Genomic DNA, 24,742 nt, shown 5'->3' on the forward strand with positions numbered 1-24,742 from the left:
CATGGCTGCTGAGCCTGCGCGTCCGGAGCCTGTGCTCCACAACGGGAGAGGCCACAACAGTGAGAGGCCCGCGTACCGCAAAAAAAAAACAAAAAAAAAACAAGAACTTTGATTTGGCATCAACCGAGACACTCAGAGTGCTTGATGAGATTGGCCAAGTCCAGAGAAAAGTCAGATGCTTGTCATGTGCCTCTGGCTATGGCGGCCAAGAGCCCTGATGGTTACAGCTATTATCAGTGGCACTGGCAGTTCTAGACACAAAGCTAGAGGCCAAAAGGTCACCACCATAAGGACAAACAATCTAGCAAAGGATGATGTTGAAAATACAGAGTGGGCCAGTTGGAGATGGGCCCTTTCATGTTTATTATCATCTCAGTGTTTCAAGTCAGTTGCAATGACGGTTGAACGAACACACTTGACATTCTGATGTAGCTTTGGCCTTCTGCACGGGCCCCTGGGATTGCATTTTCCTTCCTTCCGGTTAGCTAATAACACGCTCTCTCAAACCTTAGTCAATTCAGGGACACTGCACTAAACATGTACAGATTTTGACCTAAGACAAATAATACGTGTTTTCTGACTCTTTGCAATAAGTGGGAATTCGAGGATGCTCTGACAGTAAGGGTGGGGCACGTCGTGGACAAGTCGGTGTGGTCGTCTCTCTGGGAAGAACAGCTTCACGTTCCGGAAGTGACCCTTCTCCCTGTAATTGCTGTGATTTGTGGTAGCGCTTTGGGTGCATCTTCTTACTTAGTTTTCTTGTGAACGCTTGACTGCTTCTGCGGTTCCGTGAACTGACATTCATTTGGAAAGCTAAGAGTGCTAATTGTACAGAAGCAAGTGCCTAAACAAGGTCTTAAAGAAAAAGAAAAATAAGAGGCTCAGAGCTAGTAAAGCAGGGGGAGATTCAGTGCAAGGTCATTGCAGTTTGCCCTGAACCATACAAATTGACTGTTTTTGTCTTTTCTTGTTTGCCGCAGGAGTCAGGTGAGATGAATTCTCTACCAGCCACCAGGCTGACAAAACCAGTAGCCACAGGAAAATCCATTTATTAATGATCATACAGCAGCAGCCTTGACGCTTTGCTGTCTGGCTGCATTTCATTGATCAACAAAAGTATAGTAAGAACAGGTTTTGTTTCGTCATCTCTCTGCCGCTTCCAGTTATCCACCGATAGGTAGTGCTGAGCAGGGCATAGGTTAATTCAGTTGCAGACACACACTCTAGATGAAACCAGGAGAGAAGCAAGTTCATGAAGCGTCCGAGGGAAAGGGATGGGCTTTTGCAACATCCTCAGTTGTAACCGGTGAGGCTATTCTTCCTTGGCTCTTAGGCAGTGAAGGAGGCTTGTATTTGCTATGAAGAAGTTTCCATTTCAGGATGTTTCCAAGAAAGGACGATGCTTGTTTGCATAATCGTAACAGTGTTTGATGTCAATACTGTTGCTCTGAGCCTAACATCTGCTACCCTTTAGATAACTCGGGGGTTTTAAAATCATCAAGGTCTGAGATTTCCCGAGGCATTAACCAACCCGACAATTATTTTCTGATTCTTTTCAACCTCTCTAGAGTACCGTGGACAAACTTATTAAGAAGACAAACCTAGCCCTCGTGGTTGGGACGAACAGCTGGAGAGAGCAGTTTATCGAAGCGATCACTGTCAGTGCTGGTGAGTGCTTTTCTCTGCATATTATTAATGATAATGTCCCGAGCTTACTTTTCCTGCCGTCACCACTTGGTCTAGGCCAAAGCACCAAAGACTCTCCATGATAAAATTAAAAGAGAAATAAATGTATTTGTAATGTACATGCACATTTTGGGGACGAATTCAGACTTTCTAAGATGAAGCAAATGTCTTCAAACAGGACATCCTTCTCTGTCTACATTGCGTCTTTCTCTCTGGAAATAGACAAGATAAATTTAAAGCCTACTGTGTCTCTTACTCATGGATAGCCAATCACAGGGTTTATCTGGAAAATTCCCTGAGAGCAGGAGAAGTGACTAAGTGCAGGTCAGAAAGGAACCATCAAAATCATAGGTGGGACAGGGTGACGTTAAGACACTTCACCACCATCATCTGCATCATTTTTCACTCTCTTCAACAACATCTAACAAATAAGTGTTTGCACTGGCTCTGGAAGTGAAAATAGAATCACATTCTGTTTCTTCCTATACAAGCAAAGTGTGGAGTTTTATTTAGGAAGATCCTATAAAATGAAGAGGGTTGCAAACTCAAGGAGCCAGACACCTGAGGAAATTAAATTCAGAAAGAAGTATCCCTTTTCTGTGTCACCAAACCTTGTCCACTCTCTGTGTGGTTGTAAAAAGGCGGAGGAAAGCCCCTTTCAACGATTCAGGAAAGCAACACTCTCATGGGATTTTCTGGTTTTCAGTTCTTCTGTTTCATTTCCACTGGTTCTTTCTCTTTAAAGATCACCGCAGGCTCATTTTCTACTCTTGCAGCTAATGAATAAAACTAGAATTTTCTAACTAGTGTTTCCCAGACTGGAAAATATGGAAACAGCGTCACTAGCGGTTGGGTCATGACTTCTAACACAACTCCGTCTTTCCAATCTGCCACAGAATAATTTGACAGATCTCCCAAGTACTGTGGGAACAGAGGGTGATAAAAAACGTTTGTGCCTGTTTATTATTAGTGCTGTTAATAATCACACTTTGGTTTCTTGCAGTAGAGTATACAGTGGAAATTTATGAACAGTAAATGATGAGTAATTGCTTAGGGGAGTAGATCTGAAATGTATGCATAAGTTCTAATGGAGGTGGGGACTCCGTGTCTCAGTCCTTTTGGACTGCTATGACAAAATACCACAGACTGGGTGACTTGTAAACTACAGAAACTTATTTCTGGCAGTTCTAAAGGCTGGAAGTCCAAGATGAAGGCCCTGGTAGATTTGGCGCCTGGTGAGAGCCTGCTTCCTGTCTCATAAGCTTCTCACTCTGTCCCCACATAGGGGAAGGGATGAGGGAGCTCTCCAAGGTCTCTTTTATAAGGGCATTAATCCCATTGATGAGGAGCTAATCATCTTCCAAAGGCCCCACCTCTATATAACCATCATATTGAGAATTAGGTTTCAACATATGAATTTGGGAGGGATGCAAATATTCAGTCTATAGTACTCCCTCATTATGGCTTGTATTTTTTCTATAAATCTAAGATTAATACCTGAGGCGTGAGCTATATTCCTTCTTCGTAGAGAGAACAAAAACTAAAGGGACAAAGATAACTTGAATAAGAAACTGTTGACAAGGGCAGTGGTAGAAAATATTGAAAAATAACCAGGGCTTCCCTGGTGGCGCGGTGGTTGGGAGTCCGCCTGCCGATGCTGGGGATGCGGGTTCGTGCCCCGATCCGGGAGAATCCCACATGCCGCAGAGCAGCTGGGCCCGTGAGCCATGGCCGCTGAGCCTGCGCGTCCGGAGCCTGTGCTCCACAATGGGAGAGGCCACAGCAGTGAGACGCCCGCGTACTGCAAAAAAAAAAAACAAACAAATTATTTTATGGGCTTTGACATACTAGAATTGAAACACTAAAAGCAGCATAAGCCTTAACAGACCATTTCTAATAGTTTCCAGGTTTCCTTTGACTGCAGATATATGAGTATTTGTACGATGGTCACGAGCTGGACCTCATTCATTCATTTTTCTATATGTCAATCATTCATTGTTCTTGCTGAGAAGGCTATGGCAGTGAATGAAAAAGACAAATAACCCTGCATGAAGCTTACCATCTACTGGCAGGAGACAGCAAATAAGTAAAATAAGCAAGAAGTCAAATAAGGTGTCTGTACGATGGTGAGCTAGTCATGGAGAACAACAAAGCCATGGAGGGAGACAGGAAGTGTGCATAGAGGCTGCATTGGATGGTAGCCAAAAAGACGCCATCCATAGACACGTCGTTGCTGAATTTGCTTTTCTAGCCATGGAGTGGTTTGTGTTGGTTCATTCACACATTTTTGTAACTTTCAGGGACCAAGGTAAACATTTTATGTCCAGTCTATGGCAATGGAAAAGGGTGGTTTTAAACAGCAAGAGTGATTATGCTGCAAACAAAGTTGTGTATTTATTTGCTCCTGGTTAGAATAGGTATACAGAGAAACAACTCTAAAGATGCTAAGACATTCTTACTTTAAAGGGGAAGATTTTGGTTGGCCAGTACTTTCTTATGTTGAATCAAATGCTCTCGGAATCTCATGAGGTCAGTATTATGATCATCCTGACCTTCTGGAGGAAGAATCTGGGCCTCAGCAAGGCAACTTGCCTTTGGAAGGTATAGCCCAGAGCCCTGATCTACCAAACACTAGTCCAATGTGCTGTCCACTGCCCTGAAGAGCGAGACATTTCCAAGTGAGGAAAATTGCTCCTCCCATCTGGCTCATGGAGTGACGCTGGCCTCGTCACCTCTCCTGGTGCCATGGTTTCAGCACTTACATGATGAGAATAACTCCCACTCAGATCCTTTGAAGAACGGTTCATGAATGAAATGCCCAACCTCTCAAAGGTTCTTATTGATCATGCAATATATTCTGTTTTATGTTTCTAAGTGACTGCTTGGGAACAAGACAAAATGGCTCAGAAATTTGCAGGCTGCTGGGTAAAATGGATCTTCTTTACAATTTTGAGACAAAATATCAGAGAAGCAAACCCATAGCTTATAGCCATTAAATTACATGAAGGGCAGTTAGGAAGCTTAGTTGTTGTCATTAGGATTAAATTTAAGTCTCTAAAGAATGTTACTATTCTTGGGTTGTTAAGTAGACAATACAATTTGTAAAGCAGTATTTCTTGAAAACAGACTTTCATTGGATTTTAAGATTTCATGGCTAAATAGTTGAGAATCAGAAACAGTTGCCTTATTAAAAATGTTAAATTGCTTTTAAATGTCTCTACTGGGAGGCTTTTTCCTGTGCAATTTTCTGTGCAAAATTGAGACGATCTATCTTACTAAACAAAAGTAATAATTTTATAACTAGGATTTTGCTTCTGTTTCCCACTGATTATATTTAAGCTAATTTCAAGGTAACCCCCTGGCTGTCTTTTGGTCCTCCTGTCTTCTCTGAATTTCATAGCTCAGTCCCTGGGCCTCCTATGACCATAATGTTTCTGTAAACCAAGTTCTTATAGTTCAATATTTGAAGAGTTAAAGGACTTATGAGACTCAAGGGATTAGGAAGGGATTATATAGTCATGTCCTGGCAGTTCTCCTTCTGTCTTTCCCTGCATAGAATACCAGGAGCGGTAGCGGTAGTGAAATGCCTGTCAGAAATTTACAAGGCAAGTCTAGTACCATCAGGTGCTTTTTTTTTTTTTTTTTGGCTGTACGCGGACCTCTCACTGTTGTGGCCTCTCCCGTTGCGGGGCACAGGCTCCGGACGCGCAGGCTCAGCGGCCATGGCTCACGGGCCCAGCCGCTCTGCGGCATGTGGGATCTTCCCGGACCGGGGCACGAACCCGCGTCCCCTGCCTCGGCAGGCGGACCCTCATCCACTACGCCACCAGGGAAGCCCAATCAGGTGCTTTAAGATGTGGCAGCCGATGTATTTCCAAGGGAAGCCAGCACTCACTGTGTGTCTGGTTTGAATTTCCCCCAGTGCCGCCATCTTTCAGGTGTCTCGGCTAGGGCAGAACGGAGGGTTGGCTTTAAGAGACTGTGGACCAGCTGGGCTACGAGGGAGAAACAGATGTTTCAGGGAAGAGGGCAAAGGTTAGCTGGGTAAAGAGAACCAGGATGCCAGTGCCAGTTCCACAGCCGGAACATTGTTGTTCTTTCCAGCAGCCTTGGGTGGTGGTGAGGTGAAGGACAGAGTGATGGCAAGCCTGGCTTTGGAGTAAGATGTGGATTTGTGTCCCAGACCTCCAAAAACTCCCTGGGTGACTCTAGGCAGATTCCTTCCCCTCTAAATCTCAGTCCCCTCATGTGTAAAGTGGAGAAAACTGTTCCTCACTCATGGAGTTGCCATAAGGATTGATCAAGGCAACGCGTATTTTCACAAGGACTGTCTGTGCATTGGGATAGCACAGTTGGTTATTTGAGAGGCAAACTTCTTGAATATTCTACGATAAAATAGAACCAAATTTTGTGGAAAGGCAGTCAATTCAGTTTAATTACTAAAAAGGCTAGGGGACTAAAAACACTGGTTGACCTTTTTGCCTTGTAGTATTACACATGCCGTTTGATAGATAAGGCGAGTGAGATTCAGGAAAACAATGTGACGACTTGCCCAAGATGCCAAAGCTGGTGAATGTCAGCGCTGGGGTACATGTCGGCCTGGGATTCTCTTCTGGGTGAGAAGTGCACTCACTCGCTGTGCCTGAGTCCTGAGCACACACACACATGCACACACACACACATAGAACACCTGTAGACATACATACGCAGATGCATGCAGACATGTATGTGTGCATACATGCAGATACACAAAACACAGGCACAGAGACAGGCACCTTATATGGCCTGTATCTTTATTCATTTGCATAACTGAGCTGCAGATTGAAATATGAAGGGTTTTTCTTCCCCTTAATATTTGTTAAATCTCCTTAAGCCCAGCTCATGTTTCCTTCAGGGAAGGCACCAGTCAATTCTCTAAAGAGGGAAGTGTTTGTTTCCCTAGGTGCATCTATAGTCTTCTCCTGCCTAGTAATTGGTGACATTCTTTCAAGAACATCATCACACTGCCCTCTCTTTTACCTGGTCATTCTAAGTATCCCGCATTAAGGCTTTTTCTCAAATCCTTTTACTTTTGACATCGATTTTGCATATCTGATATAATATCTGTTGGACTTCTCATAATGAAGGAACACTCAAAAGTGGCCAAAAAAAGAAGCCTTTTTGTAGTCTTGATTCTGTCTCTTGTCAACTGTATAACTTGACAAAGTATTTAATCTTTCCGAATTTGAGTGTCACCATCAGTAAAATGAGAGGGTTGGACCAGGCGAGTTCTAAGAAACCAGCCAGTATAGAACTTTGGGAGCTCTGTGGATGTCAGCTGTAGTTGTACAGCAGCCCCGATGGCATCATGTTTCACGGACCACCTGATTCTGAGCAATGGAAAAAAAAAATACACTCTGCCCACCTTCCTGGCTTGCTTATATTAAATATTCAGCATAATAGCAGCATGCAATTCACATCGATTCTCCTAGAAGGAAAGGGATGAGAAGATAGTCTTCCATTGTAAAAAAAGAAACGAAGTGAGAGGACGATTCGAATATTTCTAATTTTCTTCCTGCTTGGTAATTGGAGCCCAGAAATCCCTGTGGAATCCTTGACAGAAGAAGGGTAGACATTCAACAGGAGGCCGGGATCTTAGACGTGACTGGCCTGTCCACCCTCACTACACTTCACAATAGATTAAAATCAGAGACAGCGACACCAGCTAAATAAACAGGTGGAGTGGGTGTGGTCTGCTGAGTCTACCATTCCAGTCTGGAGACTAGCTCAGTTTGGGGGATGCTTCTGTCATCGGTCTTTCATCCATGCATGTTATGTAGAGTAATAAGTGCTCTCAGATAAGCTGAATTATTTAATAGCAAAAACTGTCACCTCAATGGTGCCCGTGAACAATAATTCACTTTGACAATCCTGTCAACCTGAAGACTGATCCACTGCCCAAGTCCTAAATAATAAATAATAAAAATGGTACTTCCAGTGAGTTTCAAGGGATTGCCGTGCCATCTGGTCTAAGCAGGAATCTTTCTAGGATCTATTATCAAACATCATTACTATGGAGACACTCTCATTACTTAATGTGTAACCCCCTGGGTCATATGGAAATCCCATTTAAGCAGCTGAAAAAAAATAATCCTGCTAGGTCAGGTTTGACACAGACTTCATGTGACTTTGAGAAAATCAGAAAAACAAAGAGGGTGTTAGGGATTTGGGAGTTTTCATTTTTGTCCTGTTTCTTGTGTGACGATAAAGATTCTTAATTATCCTTTATGTAAAAATAGAAATTGACTGAGGTTCATGAAAAAAGCTGAGGTTTCCTGAGAAATGGTAGGTACAGTTACCTCTAAGGAAGTTGGTCCAAAACCTGTGTATAAAATTTCAGCCCACTTTCTGCTTAAATAATGTTACCATTTATTGCTTGTCTACCATGTCAATGAAAATAATCAATAAACAGTCTATAATAAAAATAGAAAAGAGTTTTATTTGAGCCAAACTGAAGACTATAGCCTGCAAGACAGCTTCCCAGATTACTCTGAGAAACTGCTCCTGAGAAGCGTGTTTTTCAGCACAGTCTTATATCTCGTCAGAACAAAGAACATTATACAAGTCAGGGATACGTTTCTTCAAGGTTTCAAGAAAAAAAAGACAACAGACCAGCATGTGCACAGCAAGTCAATATGGCCTTGGCACCTGGGAAGAGGGTCTTATCACCCAAGGAGGACCAGCATTGGAGTTCCAGGAAGGGAGGCGTTTAGGTTTTATTTTTAACATGGACATTCTTTACTTCTGGTCAATGTGCCCTGTTCTTTAATAATTAAATCAGATATACAATGTGTGTTTGATGGGCCACAAACAGGTTAGGGCATTGGAATGGATGACGTCTGTTTTTGGAACATGGAAGTACTAAAGGGTCCTCTGAAGGACCTTTCACTTTCAGCAGTAAATGTCGACTTACTCTCAATGTCACTGCTATTTGAAATTTAGAGCTCTGGCTTTAGTCCAATGAAACATCTGCCTTAGAGTACATATTAGATAAACTGGGTAATTACACCAACTGGGCCAAAGCTCATTTAAGAGATCTAATGCTTAAGACACACTGTCTAATGGTCACGTTAAATTCAGTAGCTGCTCTTCCTTGCTTTGAATTAGATATCAGGAAAGTAAAGCTTCTTTAACTTTTTATCAGAGCCCCTATCAAAACTGCTCTCACTGGATTATAAATTAATCATAATTTTAATTTTTACCTTTAAAGTATAATATTTGAAAAGTATTTGTATCTTTCCTTAGAGTTAGAGTTATTATTCAAGATGTCCCTTACTATAGTTAAAGAAAACATGATAGGGCTTCCCTGGTGGTGCAGTGGTTGAGAGTCCGCCTGCCGATGCAGGGGACACGGGTTCGTGCCCCGGTCCGGGAAGATCCCACATGCCGCGGAGCGACTGGGCCCGTGAGCCATGGCCGCTGAACCTGCGCGTCCGGAGCCTGTGCTCCGCAACAGGAGAGGCCACAACAGTGAGAGGCCTGTGTACCGCAAAAAAAAAGAAAGAAAACATGATAAATTCCTACTTTAGTTTAAAGAAAAGGAGTTTTGTTTTTTTCAGCAAATTAATTTTTTTCAGTGTTTTCTTATTTGCTTTGACCATCAGAAAGCTTAGTCAATTTTTTTTGTCCAAGTATTCAATATTCACTCAACTTACGTGTCTGAAAGTGTCCTTTATTTCTGCTTTCTTCAGATATTTTTTGGTCCTATTTTATCTTAAAGTAGTTTAACTTTATTAATAGGTACAGATCTGCTCAAGTCCTCTTGGAAGTAGAAAGAGTCTAAATTAAAATACTTTTTTTAACAACAGCAAATCTGTCCTATTTACCACTATTTCTCTAGTACCCAGGCCAGTGTTTGACAGTGATAAGAATTTGTTGAATAAAGAGTGAATGAATTTAGGTGGGAATCAATGTTTTCCAATCTACATGTAACTGGATTAAAAGCCTGTTTTCCCTATATCATACTGCCATGTCTGATCTAGAAAAAATCTATATAAACACATACATACCCTCATCCGTACATATGCCATATTTCAAAGAGTTTCAGACACATTTCATTCATATATAATATACACAGAACATACAGATATACAAATGCATGTAATTGTACCCATATAATACATTTATTTTTGTGTATGCAAATTGGATATGCAAATCCATATTTTAAATTGCATTTTCTGTCAGTTTCCTTAGTGGAATTTTAGTGTTTTTTGGCTGGTTATTATGATCCAAAATGAGAAAGAGGAAAAGCAGAGGGCATGAGTAACAAAGAGGATGACGGTAAGTTCCATAAAGAAACTATTTATGGCAGATATTCTAGGGCCATATTGGTAGGTAGATAAAGCAAATCTAGGATATCTATCAACTTTAAAATGTCAGTGGTAGCAGAATAAAACGTTGAATCAGGTAGCTTCAACTCTTAGTTTCAGAAAGAGGCAGGCCAGCCACACAGCGGTGAGAGAACAAGAAGGCGGGAGAAGCAAGCAATTATTTTCTGGCCCCTGGCTTTAGCTAATATTTCTGAAAAGAATACTGGCTTGTTGGGCTGTTTTTCTCTTAAATTGCTTATTACAGAATCTTGAGGAAAACACTGTACCAAAGGCCTGGGAATGATTCAGCGTTTTTATTTGTAAGCCTGGAGTCACATCTCTAATGTGGTTTGGAGGAGAGGCAGCAGCTCAGCTCTGCAGACAATGCACCATCACTGGATCCAGTAGCTCTTTTGTTGGCTCCGGCTGCTGCGATGTGAATACAGTTTTAGTTGTTGCTTCCACATCAATGCACGAGGTATTGAGGGGGGTTTCATCCCAAGGCGGGAGCCTTTGTACACTGTTTCCAGTGGGGGAAACATTTCAGCATAATCCAGCGAGGTGGAAGGAGGAGAAAACATAACCAATCCCCCCCCTAAAACACACACACACACACACACACACACACACACACACACACACACAGGTGGAGGAGCCTTGTGAAAGGGACTTGCAGCATTAATTCTTGCTGTTAACAGCCTTCTGCCTTGATAAAAACCTTGTCATTCTGACTCCTGCAATGAAAAGCCACTTGCCTGGACCAACAGGCTTTGACAAAACCCAACAGCCCGTGCCTCTCTCCTGCCTTGCCTGTGCCTGTTCACATCTGGCTGGGTGTTGTCTCTTCTGTCCTGAGAAAGCATCTTAGACCAGAATCCTGGTGCAGACCTGAAAAGGAGCTTACTGATCAGCTAGTCCAACCTTGCTTTTTTTAATAAATAAGAAGCTGAGACCAGAGAGGGAAAGAATTTCCTCCGAGGTCACACAGAGCCTGTTTCAGAGCCCAGGGTACTTGCTACACCACATAGCACCGCTCTCATTATTCTTTCCAAGTTGGCATTTGTGGAACCAGCACCTTTGCCCTTATTCCATGCCTGTCCCCTGATGTCACCTAAGGACCTCTGGGTTTCTTGATGACATGAGGCTTCAGGATTAAGTGAAGCAAAGACCACAGCTTTCTTGGGCCAACAGTTTAGCAGCATTCAAAGAAGTGAATGGCCCTGCTCTTGATGAATAGTTGTTTTGTGTTCACACCAGCCTCACACGGCAACCCTGTGCAGTAGGTATTGAGGAACCTGTTTACGAGACGGGGAAACAGAAGTTGGGATTCACACTTGGACCCATAGGTTCTGGTGCCAAGGTTGGTACTCTTTCCATCTTGTCACACTTGTGCATCCCAGAATCTAATGCCCGTAGGCCACAAGCTTATTACTTTTATTCCTCTTACTTTGCTCTTGCCTCAGGGCTTGTGCATAAGTGTTTTTCCCCTGCATGGAAGGCTTTCCCTCCATGTCCGGATGTTCTCAGCATTAAGGTCTCAGCTCACGGGTCACCACCTCAGAGGACTTTCTGTACAACCCAGTCACTCTTTATTATACTATCTGACTTCAGAGTCTTCAGAGCCCAGATCACCATCTGAAATGATGTTTGTTCATTCGTTTTACTTGGTTACTATCAATCTCTCCTTACCAGAATGGACATTTTATGGGGTCTTATTTGTCTGCAGTTTCAATGCCTAGAACTGTACCTGACCTGTAAATGATGAATAAATATTCACTGCCGATACGAATGGTACAAATGAAGTGACTCTTTTAACCACTGCATTCCCTTTGAAGAAGAGGTTTACTGGTTATTTTACTAGGGATATTGGTTCAGGTTAGAGGTTCAGCCTAGGCTTATGGGACAAAACAGTGACCTGAAATACTTTTAGAGATCAGACCTATAGATGTAACAGCGTTTTCTCCATGCCTTAACCAAATAAGGAAAATAGGCCACAGACATTGATAATGAGAGGGGAAGGGATATTTTAAAGATGCTTTATATTAAAGAAAAGCATCAAACAGCTCCATTACAGGATTTTTTTTTTTTATGAGAGATGAAAAATCCACTGACGAACAGACAAATCTGATTGTCAACACCCGCCTTAGGCAGCCTACCCTTTAAAGGAAGTGTTCACGTGCAGTCAGGGAACAGGATGTTCCACCTGAATTCCACTAAGGAGCTAATCCTCTTGTCCAAAACCGATTTCACTACATATAAGATTCTCACTTCTCTTTAAAAAAGTCTCGGGCTTCCCTGGTGGCGCAGTGGTTGAGATCCGCCTGCCGATGCAGGGGACACGGGTTCGTGCCCCAGTCTGGGAAGATCACACATGCCGCGGAGCGGCTGGGCCCGTGAGCCATGGCCGCTGAGCCTGCACGTCTGGAGCCTGTGCTCCGCAACGGGAGAGGCCACAACAGTGAGAGGCCCGCGTACCGCAAAAAAAAAAAAAAAGCTCTCATTTATCTTTTCAACAGCACCAAAGAGAAGGGTAGTTGAGGTTAGCCTTTGTTTCCAGGAGATGAATCTGTGAGGTGCCCAAGAACATGGAAATCATCAAAGCCTCTTTGCTGTCAGTGCAGAGCCCTGTTTACTGGCATCTCAATGAAAATCACAACAGAGAGAAGGGACCAGGGACGAGCAGATGAGGTGCACCCTGAATGATTGCAGTCACTTTGTATTGGGCAAACCGAGGCCATGATGAGATTTCTAGACACCCCACTTTCATCACCAGTTTGCTGGCAGATCAACTCACAAAGCCCATGATCAGAAGAAAGTCCCTTCAAGTGGTCCTGAGACCAGGAAAGCAGTCACAAAGCAGGGGAGTTGTCTTTGCCCAAGAGCTATCTAGAGTCCATTCCATTCTCTATGCAGAGAGATTGATGTTTGCCACAGTCTGAAGAAAATCCCACTTCCCCCCAGGGCTGACATAAACCACCAGTAGAGGATTTTCCCAAAGAGTAAAAGAAAACCAGACTCTTTAGGAAGAAGAAAGGAAGTAGGGTCATCCATTCATTCCCTGAAAGAGCATTCAATATTTTATACACGGTAGCATATGCAGGGGTTTATTTTAAGGAGGTAGGTTATTTCCCAATTACACTTTTCGTAAAGTAATGTCAGATGAGCTTAGATTTTTATCAGATTGGATTGTTGCTGGACAAACCACAGAGATTTTTTCCTCTGGGAAAAATGGGTCAAGTAATTGCAATAAAGTGAAAGAGTTTAAATCTCATAAGCAAGTCACTTAAACTGTGAGCCTTCGTTTCTTCATCTTTAAAATGGAGAAAATAATACCTACTTTACCAGATTGCTGGGAGATTAAGTGGAATGTGTGTATTGACCCATATGCATGAAGGTAGTTAGGCACTTAGTAAGTGAATCTGAATTTATAGTTTAATCCCAGGAGCATCTTAAGAGAATCTAGATCATCTTTGTGCTCCTCTGCATGTGGGGCAACCTTTGATACACATCTACTGTTTATATAAATTTCAACATTTTCCTAGGACATAATGTTGATTTTTGTTGTTGTTGACAATTACAGGGTTATTGCTGCCCAGTTCCCCCAAGGCTCAGCTTCCCACATTCCAGGAGGCTAATTCAGACACAGCTGCTGGTATTTACAAAGAGTTATCAGAGCCCTGGGTCCAGTCTTGGAATCTAGTGTGCCCACATGCTACCCGCTTTAACTAAACCATCTAAACTGGCAGGAGGCATCTACACTTGCTGAGTATCACTGCTGCTTTTTGGAGGTTTATTTCTTAGGTGCTCCAGTCTGCAGGCAAGATGCTCCTTTATTGCAAGAACCTGAAATTCTGTCAATCCTACAATCAGTAAAGGGTAAGAGGACCCTCTGAATTTCAAGACTCAGCCTGACTTGGAGTGATTTTGCAAAAATTAAGCTTGGGGCAAAAACCACATGTGACTAATTCTGTCAGCCCACAGTCATTTAGGAGCCCTCAGCTCACATAGAGGAATTCTTTACAATGAAAGAGGCTAAGCAGTCGAGTTTCAGCTTTAAACTGATTCATTTGGCTAATAATCAAACTTGCATGGAGCTAGAACTCCTTAGTGGATCCGTTTTTCATTTTGACAGTGGCTACATTTGCTGAGAAATATTTCTGTCACGTTAGATATTTCTTGTGCTGTGTTAACCATCCTAACAAGGTCCATAATGACCTAAACTATTAAGCATTCTGTTCTTTGTGGAAAATTTCACCCAGGGGTTCATTTGTTTCCAACAGGGTTGAAAGTTATGCGCAGAGAGTGAGCTGCCTTCAAGTGTCCCTTTCAGGATTGTCCCATATCACCTTTCCTTAACCGCCCAAGTATGGAGTGAAAGTCGCACTGGTCCTGTGGGGCAGAATGGCCCATAGCTATTTCTGGTTTGGAAGTAGATGGTGGGGATGATTAACAGGGCCTATATAGGTGTCCTCTCCCTCTAAGAACAGGCCAGAAGTTCAAGTCACAAAGCTACAGCAGTCTCGAGCTCATATTTCTTACAACATGATGTTGATATCCAATGCATCTCTCCAAGGAAATAGAATGAAAACTAGAGATCAGTCAATTCGTCTCTAGAATAAAGGACATACTCCTAGCTGTGGGTGTCTAGGCACAGTGGACTTTAGGCGTGGGGTCTCCACACTAATTCTGATCCCCACGACTTAGTAAAGACGAGCCTCTTGATATATGACCAGGCTTGCTCTCAGGCCTTTGGCTGCAGGGGACGAGGGCAGTGAGACTAGAGACCATCAGAAGCGCCCACAGCCCACCACCCACAAGAATAACTAGCCACACCCAGAGACTTTGTCATAATCCAAATACATTTTAAAGAAGGCTTCAAGAGTGACACTTCTTAGAAAGAGCTGGTATGCTATCAAGGTTCGAGTTTTCTCATGACAAAGTTTTACATGGACTGAAAAGACAGTAAGTAATCACTTCTTTTAATCACTTCCTATTAAGGATAGGTGAAAGGTTGTACAATTGTGTCCCCCAAAATCAATTATGCTAGTGTGGAAAATGGAAGACATGACCTAGAAATGTCTTCGGAAGAGTGGATTGTTGATGTTGGTTTACTCGTATGACAATGTGTGATGTCAGCCCAATGTGTTCATTAACAAAAGTGCCCAGAACGAGGATGGCGAAAGACCTTCCTCGGCGCAGGCAAATAAGCGCCTCTTGGAGTTGCATTCAGCTCCACGCACTGCATTCTAAAAAGGAAGGCTGTGTACATGTCAGTCCCAAACTCCCAATCTATCCCTTCCCCCTACCCTTCCACGTACACGCTGCTCTATTTAAAATAGGTAACCAGCAAGGACCTACTGTATAACACAGGAACACTGCTCAGTATTCTGTAATAAGCTAAATGGGAAAAGAATTTGAAAAAGAATAGATACATGTATGTGTATAACTGAATCACTTTGCTGTACACCTGAAACTAACACAACATTGTTAATCAACTAGACTCCAATAGAAAATAAAAATTAAAAAAAGAAGAAGCAGCAGACTGCTCAGAGGAGCATGGCCAGACTGAACTTGGAGCGAGGACTGACGGTGAAATGAGAGGAGTCAGCATCAAGTACCTGAAGGAATGTCACGTGGAACACGATTAAACTTACTCCACATGGCTTAAGGAATGGGACCCGGACAAATGAATGGACCTACCAGCCCAAGCTGACAGCCAGAGCTGTTAAACTGCATTGTGAGACTATGAACTCCCTAATAGCTGAGACTCTCAAGTGTGGCATGGGTGACTATTTGGCAAAGAGATTTTAAAGAAATTCACATTAAACAGGGAGCTGACATGGGCAGGTTCCGAAACCCTTCCAGTGCTTTAAGTTCAGGTATTTTTCTAATCCCCACACGTTTCATTTGATAGAAGCAAATGTCTGTATTCTTTCCCTGTGCTTTGGCAACTCATAGATCTAGAAATTTGAGTGAATTGTGTTTTGAGATCTCTGTTGATAAGGAATTATCTTGCAATATACTTGGAAGAAAAGTTGCTGACATCTTCTACTTTGCATCAGGGAATAAGTATTTGGCCAAAAAGTTCGCTCGGGTTTTTCTGTAAGGTGAACAAAAATTCATCAGTTGAATCAGTTCTCAGTTTGTTCTCTTAAAATTAGAAGGGGTAAATTAGCTGATTGCTAAAGTTTCTTTCATTTAAAATATTTAGTAATTTTGTAAGAACCTTTGAATAAGAGAAATGGAAATATACAACAGAAGAGTAGAACTTGATTTATAATTATTGTATATCGGGTTGCAAAAAAAAAAAAAGTGATAGCTATGGAAGAGAAAGCCCATTCAGTAACAAATTAGCTTGTTAATCTGTTTGAAGAGAACAAATCTTTGTGCTCAGAAACTAAAGAGAAACAAAATCAAATCAACCACACGGGAAAAAAGGAATACAATTTCAGAAAGAAATTATGCCCAAAACAATGTCCACAAAATGAAGAAAACCACTGTAGTGATCCACCTTCATGGTTATTGATTTGTATATTACAGGAGGCTGCTGAGTAACACTTATTGGGCTTAGAAGATCTCATGAAGGCAGTGTGGTTGCCCACAAATACCATCCTAAACCCATCGTGTCATGCTCCCGGAAAGCATTCTGATCGTTCTCATTATTCTCATAGTTGGAGGATAGTCTTGCAAAATAAAAATGGACTAATTATAAATAAATGAATATCTAGAAGGAATTGAAAGTCAGTTTCTCAGATTAACAAGATTCTCTAAACTGCTTTCCATTCCAGAGTTGTGATAATTTAGGCCAGTTTTCCCAATTCTAGAGTGAAGAGCTAGATGCAAACCAGGATGTTTGATTCAAATGGTTGGCCTTGGACGACTGGAAATGAAAATAACTTGCCACACTCTAGAGATTCAACATCGGCCGTAACCATGATGCGCTCCCTTACTGTATTGTCTTGTCTCTTGGGTTTAGTTGGTCCCCAGGAACTCGAGAAAGAGCATATGGATGACTGCCAAAAACATATCATAGCTAGAACGTAAATTAGAAGACAAACATTACTGATGCTGCAACATCATTTTTACAGTCCTACAGAAAGGCAACATTGCATTTCTATAGCACGGGGCATCAGAAGAATTCTCAGGTTCAAACTTTGAATCAGTGTGTGACGATCGATGCTGTAGTCTTCAACTTGCTTCAACAAGACATCATGGGAAGTAAAATGATCCCTGGGCTGTTAGATCAAATCCCAACTTAGCCACTTACTGATTGTGTCATTATTTTAGAAAGTCACTTAACATCTCTGAACTTCATCGTACGATGGGATTCATGATGCGGTTATTGTAGGGATTAAATAAGATCAGGTATGTGAAAAAAGTTAGCTCAGTGTCTGACATTTAGTAGACACCCCATCATGTTCTCTCCCTCTGTTCCCTTCTTCCTTTTTTCTTCTTAAAACCAAGCAGCTCGGGGAAGCTGTAGTGGTAACAGCTCATTCAAACAGAATATAGATTCTGTGCAATCAAGATACTCAGATCATATTGATTTACTGCCTTTCTTCTGACAAATAACAATGATGGAATATGGCACCTCTGTCTGTAAAGGGGTTTGCAGTTTTACAAAGGACTTGGACATTTCCTCCCCTGGTCCTTACAATAGCTCTCTGATGTGGGATTTAGGAAACTCTTCCGATGAAGAATTGAGGCCCAGGAAGGTCAAGTGTCTTGCCCCCAAACAAGCTATTAGAACCAGAAATTGACTTACGTCTTCAGACCCAAATGTCCATTACACCCCAGCAGCCTCTATTTCTAGTTCTTAAAGTTCTCCCTGAGGCCAAACCCTGAGCATCTCTACAAATTAACACCTGGTTTACTTTAGCTGCTGTGTACTCTGCAGGTGCCAAGCCCAGGGATTGCCTTTCTTGATCAATTAATTGTGCTGACAGTACCCTTGTTCTCATGCTCCAGAGCAGGGCCCCGGCAAGTACCATTATATCAGTAGTTGAAGGGATGCTCTGTCCACTCTCTGTGATGTTAATGATTGACTACTTTTGTAGTTATATTTAGGAAGTCCAGTATGAATCAAGGAAACCATTTAAAAAGCCATGGGAGGGATTAATCAAATACAGCTTGTTTGTTATCTTCCCATTACTGAAATCCATAAAGCTGAAATGAAGGATTCTGGGATAAGAGGATCCTTTGTTTGGGATCCTATAAAAGGAAACCTACCAACCTGCCTGTTTCTTTGCTAATACAGAAGAGAGGCTCGAAAGAATTACACAGCATCCAGTAACCCTGAGCTGGCAAACATACCAGCAAATTACTGTCATCTCTACCATCACATAAAAGATGCTCCACGTGTGTGTGTGTGTGCGTGTGCGTGTGCGTGTGTGTGTGTGTGTGTTTAATGCTCCACTGCTCTTTGCAAGGAGCACGCTTTTAAGTACAGTCCAGGTGGTGATGAATGAATATAATATCTCTTTGTCCTTCTCCAAGACAAAGTAATTGTGTCTCATACATGGCAGTCAGGGGTCATTTTTAATATTTAAATAACATCTGAGTGGGAGATTAAAATTTATAAAGAGCAGTGAGATTCCAGGAAAAAGATGGGAAGCCACTTCTACTTTCAAATGCAATAAAACAGATGGGCTCCCAGTCCAGACTTAAACATTAAGATGTTTAATATTCCTTATAATGTTGGAAGCCTACAGAAGGAAATTCTCCCTCTCTCTCTCTCTCTTGCATGCATACACACACACACACACACACACACACACACACATACACACACACACACACACATTTTGCATTGTACACGTACAAGTCATAAAGTTAATTCCAGAGGGCAATATTAGATTTTGTTTTAAAAAACCGAGAATGTCACCTTAGGACCCAGCATCTTGACCAAGTAATTAAATAATGATGGGGAAACACAGTAACAATCCTAAGTGGAGGAAAATAATGATAACTACCATGATAATCATTACCTTGAAATATCCTCAAACACTTTGCAGAAATGATCTAATTATTCCCTTGCGCATCCCTCATGGGAAAGGGGTTATTATTTCCATCTTGAAGACAAATACAACATCTACTCTCAATTTATAAGTGTCATTTCTTCTCCGAAGCTTCATTATTTGTTTTCTTGTTCGTCTCCACAGTATGAGACTTAGACACCCCAAATTAAGTAATTTTGTAGAGTTAGAGGCAGAATAATCTGTGTTTCTATGAATGATTGATTAAAATCTAGTGTTTTCCAAACTGTTTTAATCATACCCCCTATAAAATGATAAAATATTTTCAAATATAGATATTTTGAAGGATCAGATACAAAATAAATATAACTAGAAAGTCTAGTGCTTTTTCTGAGCTTTCCTGGGGTACATGCAGTCCCCCCTTTGGATTGGGAAGCAGGGAGAAAAGGAGGTAGAGAAATCATTAGCATGGTCCTCTTCTTCCTACTCCCCTCAAACAAGGGCTGACAATTGCAGCTCTCACAGTGAATTTCACCTGGAGCTCAAGTGGAGGGTAAAAGGGAAATGGGAAGAAAGGTGAAAGAAGTGAAACTGAGAGTCAAATCCATTTCACCTGCCCTCACTAATCAAGGCCATTTTGAGACTTGCAGGTCCTCCAAGTAGTTGAAACAATAAGATGTTGGCCCAAGTTGTTTTAGGGACTTGGAGTCAGCTGTGTCTAGTTGGAACTGAGCTGGTTAAGACTGGGTGGGACCGCTGACGCTCCAACTGGGCATGCGTGGATGCTAGCTCAGTGACATTTTGAACGTGCTTAGGTACGCCTGAGCAGAACCAAGGTTACCGCACGTTTTTCCAATCGCCTTTCCCCATGCTCCCCACACCCCAGACCACTCTGCTTCTTTATTGGTCATCCCATAAATACCCGGAACCCTCTGCTTTCATAGAGGGAGCTTTGAGGCTTGTTCTCCCGTCTCTTCACTTGGCTGCCTTGGGGAAAAACTCTCAGCGTTTTGGCTTGCTGTGCTTGGGGCAAAACGAACCTGGTTCAGTAACAGAAGGAAAAAAGAAGAAATGGAAGGAAACAAGAAAGGAGTAAGTAATAGAAACACTGAGTGGCTGTTCCTATATGTCAGTGCTATGCCGTAGGATGCTTCCAAAGGGGCTGTACTAATTTGCTAGGGTTGCCATAGCAAAATACCCCAGACTCGCTAACTTAAACAATAGAAATGCGTTTTCTCAGTTCTGGAGGATAAAAGTCCAAGATCATGGTTTTGGCAGGTTCGGCTTCTCCCAAGGCCTCTTTCCTTGACTTGGGGGAAGGAAGGGCCACCTTCTTGCTGTGTCTCTTTCCTCCATGTGCATGTGTCCCTGCTATCTCTCTGTGTCCCAATTCCCCCTTATAAGGACACCAGTCAGATTGGATAAAGGACCACCCTAACAGCCCCGTTTTCATTGAAGCATCTTTTTGAAGGGCCCTATCTCCAAATACAGTCACACTCTTTGACTGGGGGTCAGGCTTCAACATGTGAATTTGGAGGAGATACAATTCAGTCCACAACATGGCTTTTCCTTAAAAGCATCTTCTACTTTCAGGCACGGATGATATTAGAAATATGTAATAACCCTACAGCGTGAGCACTGTAGGAAATGGTTGATTATAAACTGAGGCACACTGAAAGTTTTTAAGAGTTTATTTGAGCAAACATGGATTCACCTCAGGCAGAATCAAACCAGAAGTGGTTGGGGCACTCTGCCGTTAGGAGCTGGGAACAGCCTCTTACAGAGCAGACTCAGAAGTGAAGCAAGGAAGCTGAGTGGCTCTAGCTTAAGCGGTTGCCTTACCTAGGAGAGCCTAGGTGGGCTGTTTGTGCATGTTGGTTCCTCGGTTTCATTTTCTCAGATACAAATGTGTTTATAGGAATTGACTCTGGCTGAGGTTTCGGCTTGCTCACATCCCGTTCCTAAGGCGTCAGAGCCACTCCCGTCTAATGGCCTCCTTGATCAATTACTTTAACATGGTCAACTAGGCTCTTTCACTCTAGTGTGTCACTCACTTTTCCATCAGCTGACCTGAGTCAAGTCCTCTACCTTGTTCGTTTCCAAAGGTGATTCCATCCGTCTGCTGAGGGCTTCTTGCCAGGAGCTTATTGGAGACCTTCCAGAGCCTCAAAGATGAGGCTACTTTCTCTGCAGATCCCCAAAGTTTATGTGCATAATAATTCTGACTGTGCACTCACTGAAGAGCGAACCATTGCCTCTTCTTTCGTCCTGTAAGATGACAAGTTACAAATCCAGACACTCCTCGTATTTTGTGAGAGGCGCTTTTCCCTCAAAGCTCCTCGGCTTTAAGAGGGTTTCCCAGTTATGTGCTGCTCCAGAGGGCCTCACCAAGGAGTGTCTCATGAAGAGTACGCACGTTTGCCCCGTGCTGGCAATCTAAGATTGGGCAGACAGCTGGGAAGTGTGACAGCCTCACCAGCTGCCGGCTGCATTGGTTGGAGGAAGTGGATCCCTGGTGACAAGGTTCGGGGAGGTGGTGTGGTGAAACAAAGTCTCAAGGAGAAGTTCTTTCCAAAATGGCTACAAAACACGTAAATATATACTAGCCACCACTTCAAGAAGAGGTGACATTCAGTAGCTCAATTTTAAAATATGTGAATGGGGATTGTATCACATTGTAAATGAAGTTTCCGTTTTAGAATACTATTAATTTCCTGGCTCCTTTAAGTAGTAAGCTTTGTGAATTTACTTGGCAACATTGTTATAGGTGTGTGTGTTATGTAATTAAGTAGTTACCTATGTGTATTATGTAATTAAGTAGTTACATAAAGTCAGTGGAAATTCATACATGCATGCACGTGCTGGAGATTAGACCAAACACTAAGGACACAAAAATGAACAAACTCCTGCCCTTGACAGGCTCATAGTCAAATGGAAAAGGAAAGTGAACAGGCACAATCTAGAGACTGGTCTCAAATTAAGCATGCATGAGAATCACCTGGAAGCCTTGTTCAAACACCTCCCATCTTACCCCCACTCCCCTAGTTTCTGATGCAGCGGGGCCAGAAATTTGCATTTCTAAAAAATTCCCTTGTGCTCCTGCCGCTGTTCAGGGACCACAGTGATCCAGTGTTAGCAGTGTTGGGGGGGGGGGCTATGGAAGCCCCAAGAAGTTCCCAGAAGGCTGGAGGGCAAGGGGCGGGAGGATGGTGGTCAGGGGAAGTTTCACAAGGGCAGTGATTTTTTTTTTTTTTTTTAAAGGATAAAGAGGGAGGGATTAGGATATGCCAAGCACGTTTAGTTCTAAAGGACAAAAGTAGGAGAAAGTACATTACATACAGTTTTTTAGAAAATGCAAATAATTCCATTTAGCTGGGATGAAGTTTGAGTTTGAAGTAGTTGCAGGAGATGAAGCTGGAGGGCCCTGTTAGAACATGGTCCTATACAGGATCATATGGCCATGAATCCCCAGAGCTAGACTCCAAGCTGGAAGGAAAGAATCCTGGTAGAAGAACTGTCAGTCATCTTTCATTAAAGGAGGCTTTTTCCAAGCCTGGCACACGACTTTCCTGCCTTTGGGGAGAAATCCTTTTCATTTCCATGAAATGACAATACTCACGGGAGGTGACGTGGGAGTAGAAAGTATGTGTTGATTGCATATAACCGGAACTGGTTGGGGCTTAAGGTTTTGCTATTGATCTGTGAACCACAGCAAGGGGGCATGTCAGTACCTTAATAATGATTTGGTTGATTATGATTGACTCTTGGAAAACCCAAAGCTTCACCCACCTCTCAAGGGAGGGCCAACAGGCCTAGGAAGGAGAAAGTGGGAGAGAGGAAAACCCTGATAGCACAGATTTTGATGAAACATTCTTCATTCCTTTCTCTCTAGGGGAAGATGATGACGACGATGAATGTGGGGAGGAGAAGCTGCCCTCCTGCTTCGATTACGTGATGCACTTTCTGACTGTGTTCTGGAAGGTTCTCTTCGCCTTCGTCCCCCCTACAGAATACTGGAACGGCTGGGCGTGTTTCATCGTCTCCATCCTCATGATTGGCATACTGACGGCTTTCATCGGAGACCTGGCTTCCCACTTCGGCTGCACCATCGGCCTGAAGGATTCGGTGACCGCGGTAGTGTTCGTCGCACTTGGAACGTCAGTGCCAGGTAATGAATACATCCCTGTGTGATTCCCCCAGGAGCGGAAGCCCATTTGCTTTCTTGACCCTTCTGTTCCTACAATTTCAAGTGCCGTGCTAACAAACCAGGCCTAGGAAAGACAAAAGCCCAGAGCTGTGCATAAGGTCACCGCCAGAACATCGTCATGGCATTTCTCAAGGTTAGAAAGCTGGTCAGTATCATCATGACAGGATAGCATTCCCAGAGGGCCTGCCTGCACGGAGAGAGCAGATTGATTTGGTGGATAGATTGATAGGTCAGCTTCCCATTACAATTAGAACTTTCAAAAACACAACTACAGAATTATCTTCAAGAACAAAATTTCTGTCTTCTATGTATTTAGTCAAGTTTGGATGAAGCGTGGTATTTGTTGGGTAACTAAGATAAATATTTAAGACCTGATGATTCTCTTGACCCAAACATTAATGAGAGTAAATAGAAAACAGACATGGATCAGAACAGGAAAAAGTTATCCTGAGCAAAATAAGCAGGCCAGGTGGACATCCCTTCATGCATTCCCGCTAAGCTGAATTTTTCTTCCAGCCTGCAACTGTAGCTCGCTATGTGTACTCCCTCTTCTGAGTAAGATCTCGTCCTCCTGAACATAACATTGAGAGCAGTAATTTTCAAACTTTGATGGGCATCAGAATTACCTGGGAGTTTGTTTTTAAAAATGCAAATGCCTGAGACCCACAGCCAACCTATGGAGTCAGAAGGTCTAAAGAAGGGCCCAGAAATGTGTGTTCAGCTCACAGGTGATTCTGATACACATCAGAGCTTATTGTAACTGAAGTTCTGGACCTACTTCCCGTCACTAGCTGACATCTTGACAGATGTGTAGTCTCAACTTAGAGCAACAAGACTTGCATCTCTACCAACAGAAGGTCAATGACAAGGGTTGCAGTGGGCTTGGGAAAAGGCAGGAATTGAGGGGAAATACAGCCCTGCGGATGGTGCCGTTCCTCTCCCACTTTCCCACTTTGCCACAGTCTTAATGAAAATGCTGTGACTTCTACTAACGCTTGCCATAGTTGGCGACCTGGCTTTTGAGTCTGAAAGCAAGCACAGTTTAAACCATGTGTCTCTGGACTGAAATCACTGGCTGTTCTTCTCAGATATTCAATCTCAGTGGCTATGGATAGATTACTTCTCTGAGCCTCGGTTTCTTCATTTATGAAATAGGGAAAACAATATTAACTTGCAGGATCAGGGTAAGGATTGGAGAAAACGCCTATAAAATTATATAGCTAGGAAAGCATCTGGGACATGGAATGCAATAAAAGAGCAGCACTTGTGATTATGGTGTTGAATGGCTAAGGACGATCTGATGAGTATGAATTTGGACGCCTCACCCCTTGAGAAACGAAGGATGGATGAAAGGTCCAGATATATCCTGGTGAGCCGTGGCACATGGTGTATTACAACTGATCGACTGTTTAGGAGTCCTGATCATGCTGAGCCCAGCACGGTTCTGGGGGTCCAGCTGAGTTAATGGAGGAGCTGAGGGATTTCGAGAGTGTTCTCCCTCCCCGCCTTAGTGAGCAGGGCTGTGC

The 24,742-nt window shown here is 42.7% G+C and overlaps 1 protein-coding gene across 4 annotated transcripts in view; it reads left to right on the plus strand.

The window, feature by feature from the left end:
- The window catches only part of SLC8A1 (solute carrier family 8 member A1), a 345,035-nt gene that overhangs the window by 277,020 nt on the left and 43,273 nt on the right, over positions 1–24,742 (plus strand). For all 4 annotated transcript variants that reach the window (XM_073791419.1, XM_033838665.1, XM_073791418.1 and 1 more), the window contains 2 exons: positions 1,569–1,668; positions 22,902–23,177. In XM_073791419.1, coding sequence (XP_073647520.1) covers positions 1,569–1,668; positions 22,902–23,177 — 376 coding nt within the window. The remainder of the gene's footprint in view (positions 1–1,568; positions 1,669–22,901; positions 23,178–24,742) is intronic.

This window comes from Tursiops truncatus, chromosome 14 (genome assembly GCF_011762595.2).
Source record: "Tursiops truncatus isolate mTurTru1 chromosome 14, mTurTru1.mat.Y, whole genome shotgun sequence".
NCBI lineage: Eukaryota > Metazoa > Chordata > Mammalia > Artiodactyla > Delphinidae > Tursiops > Tursiops truncatus.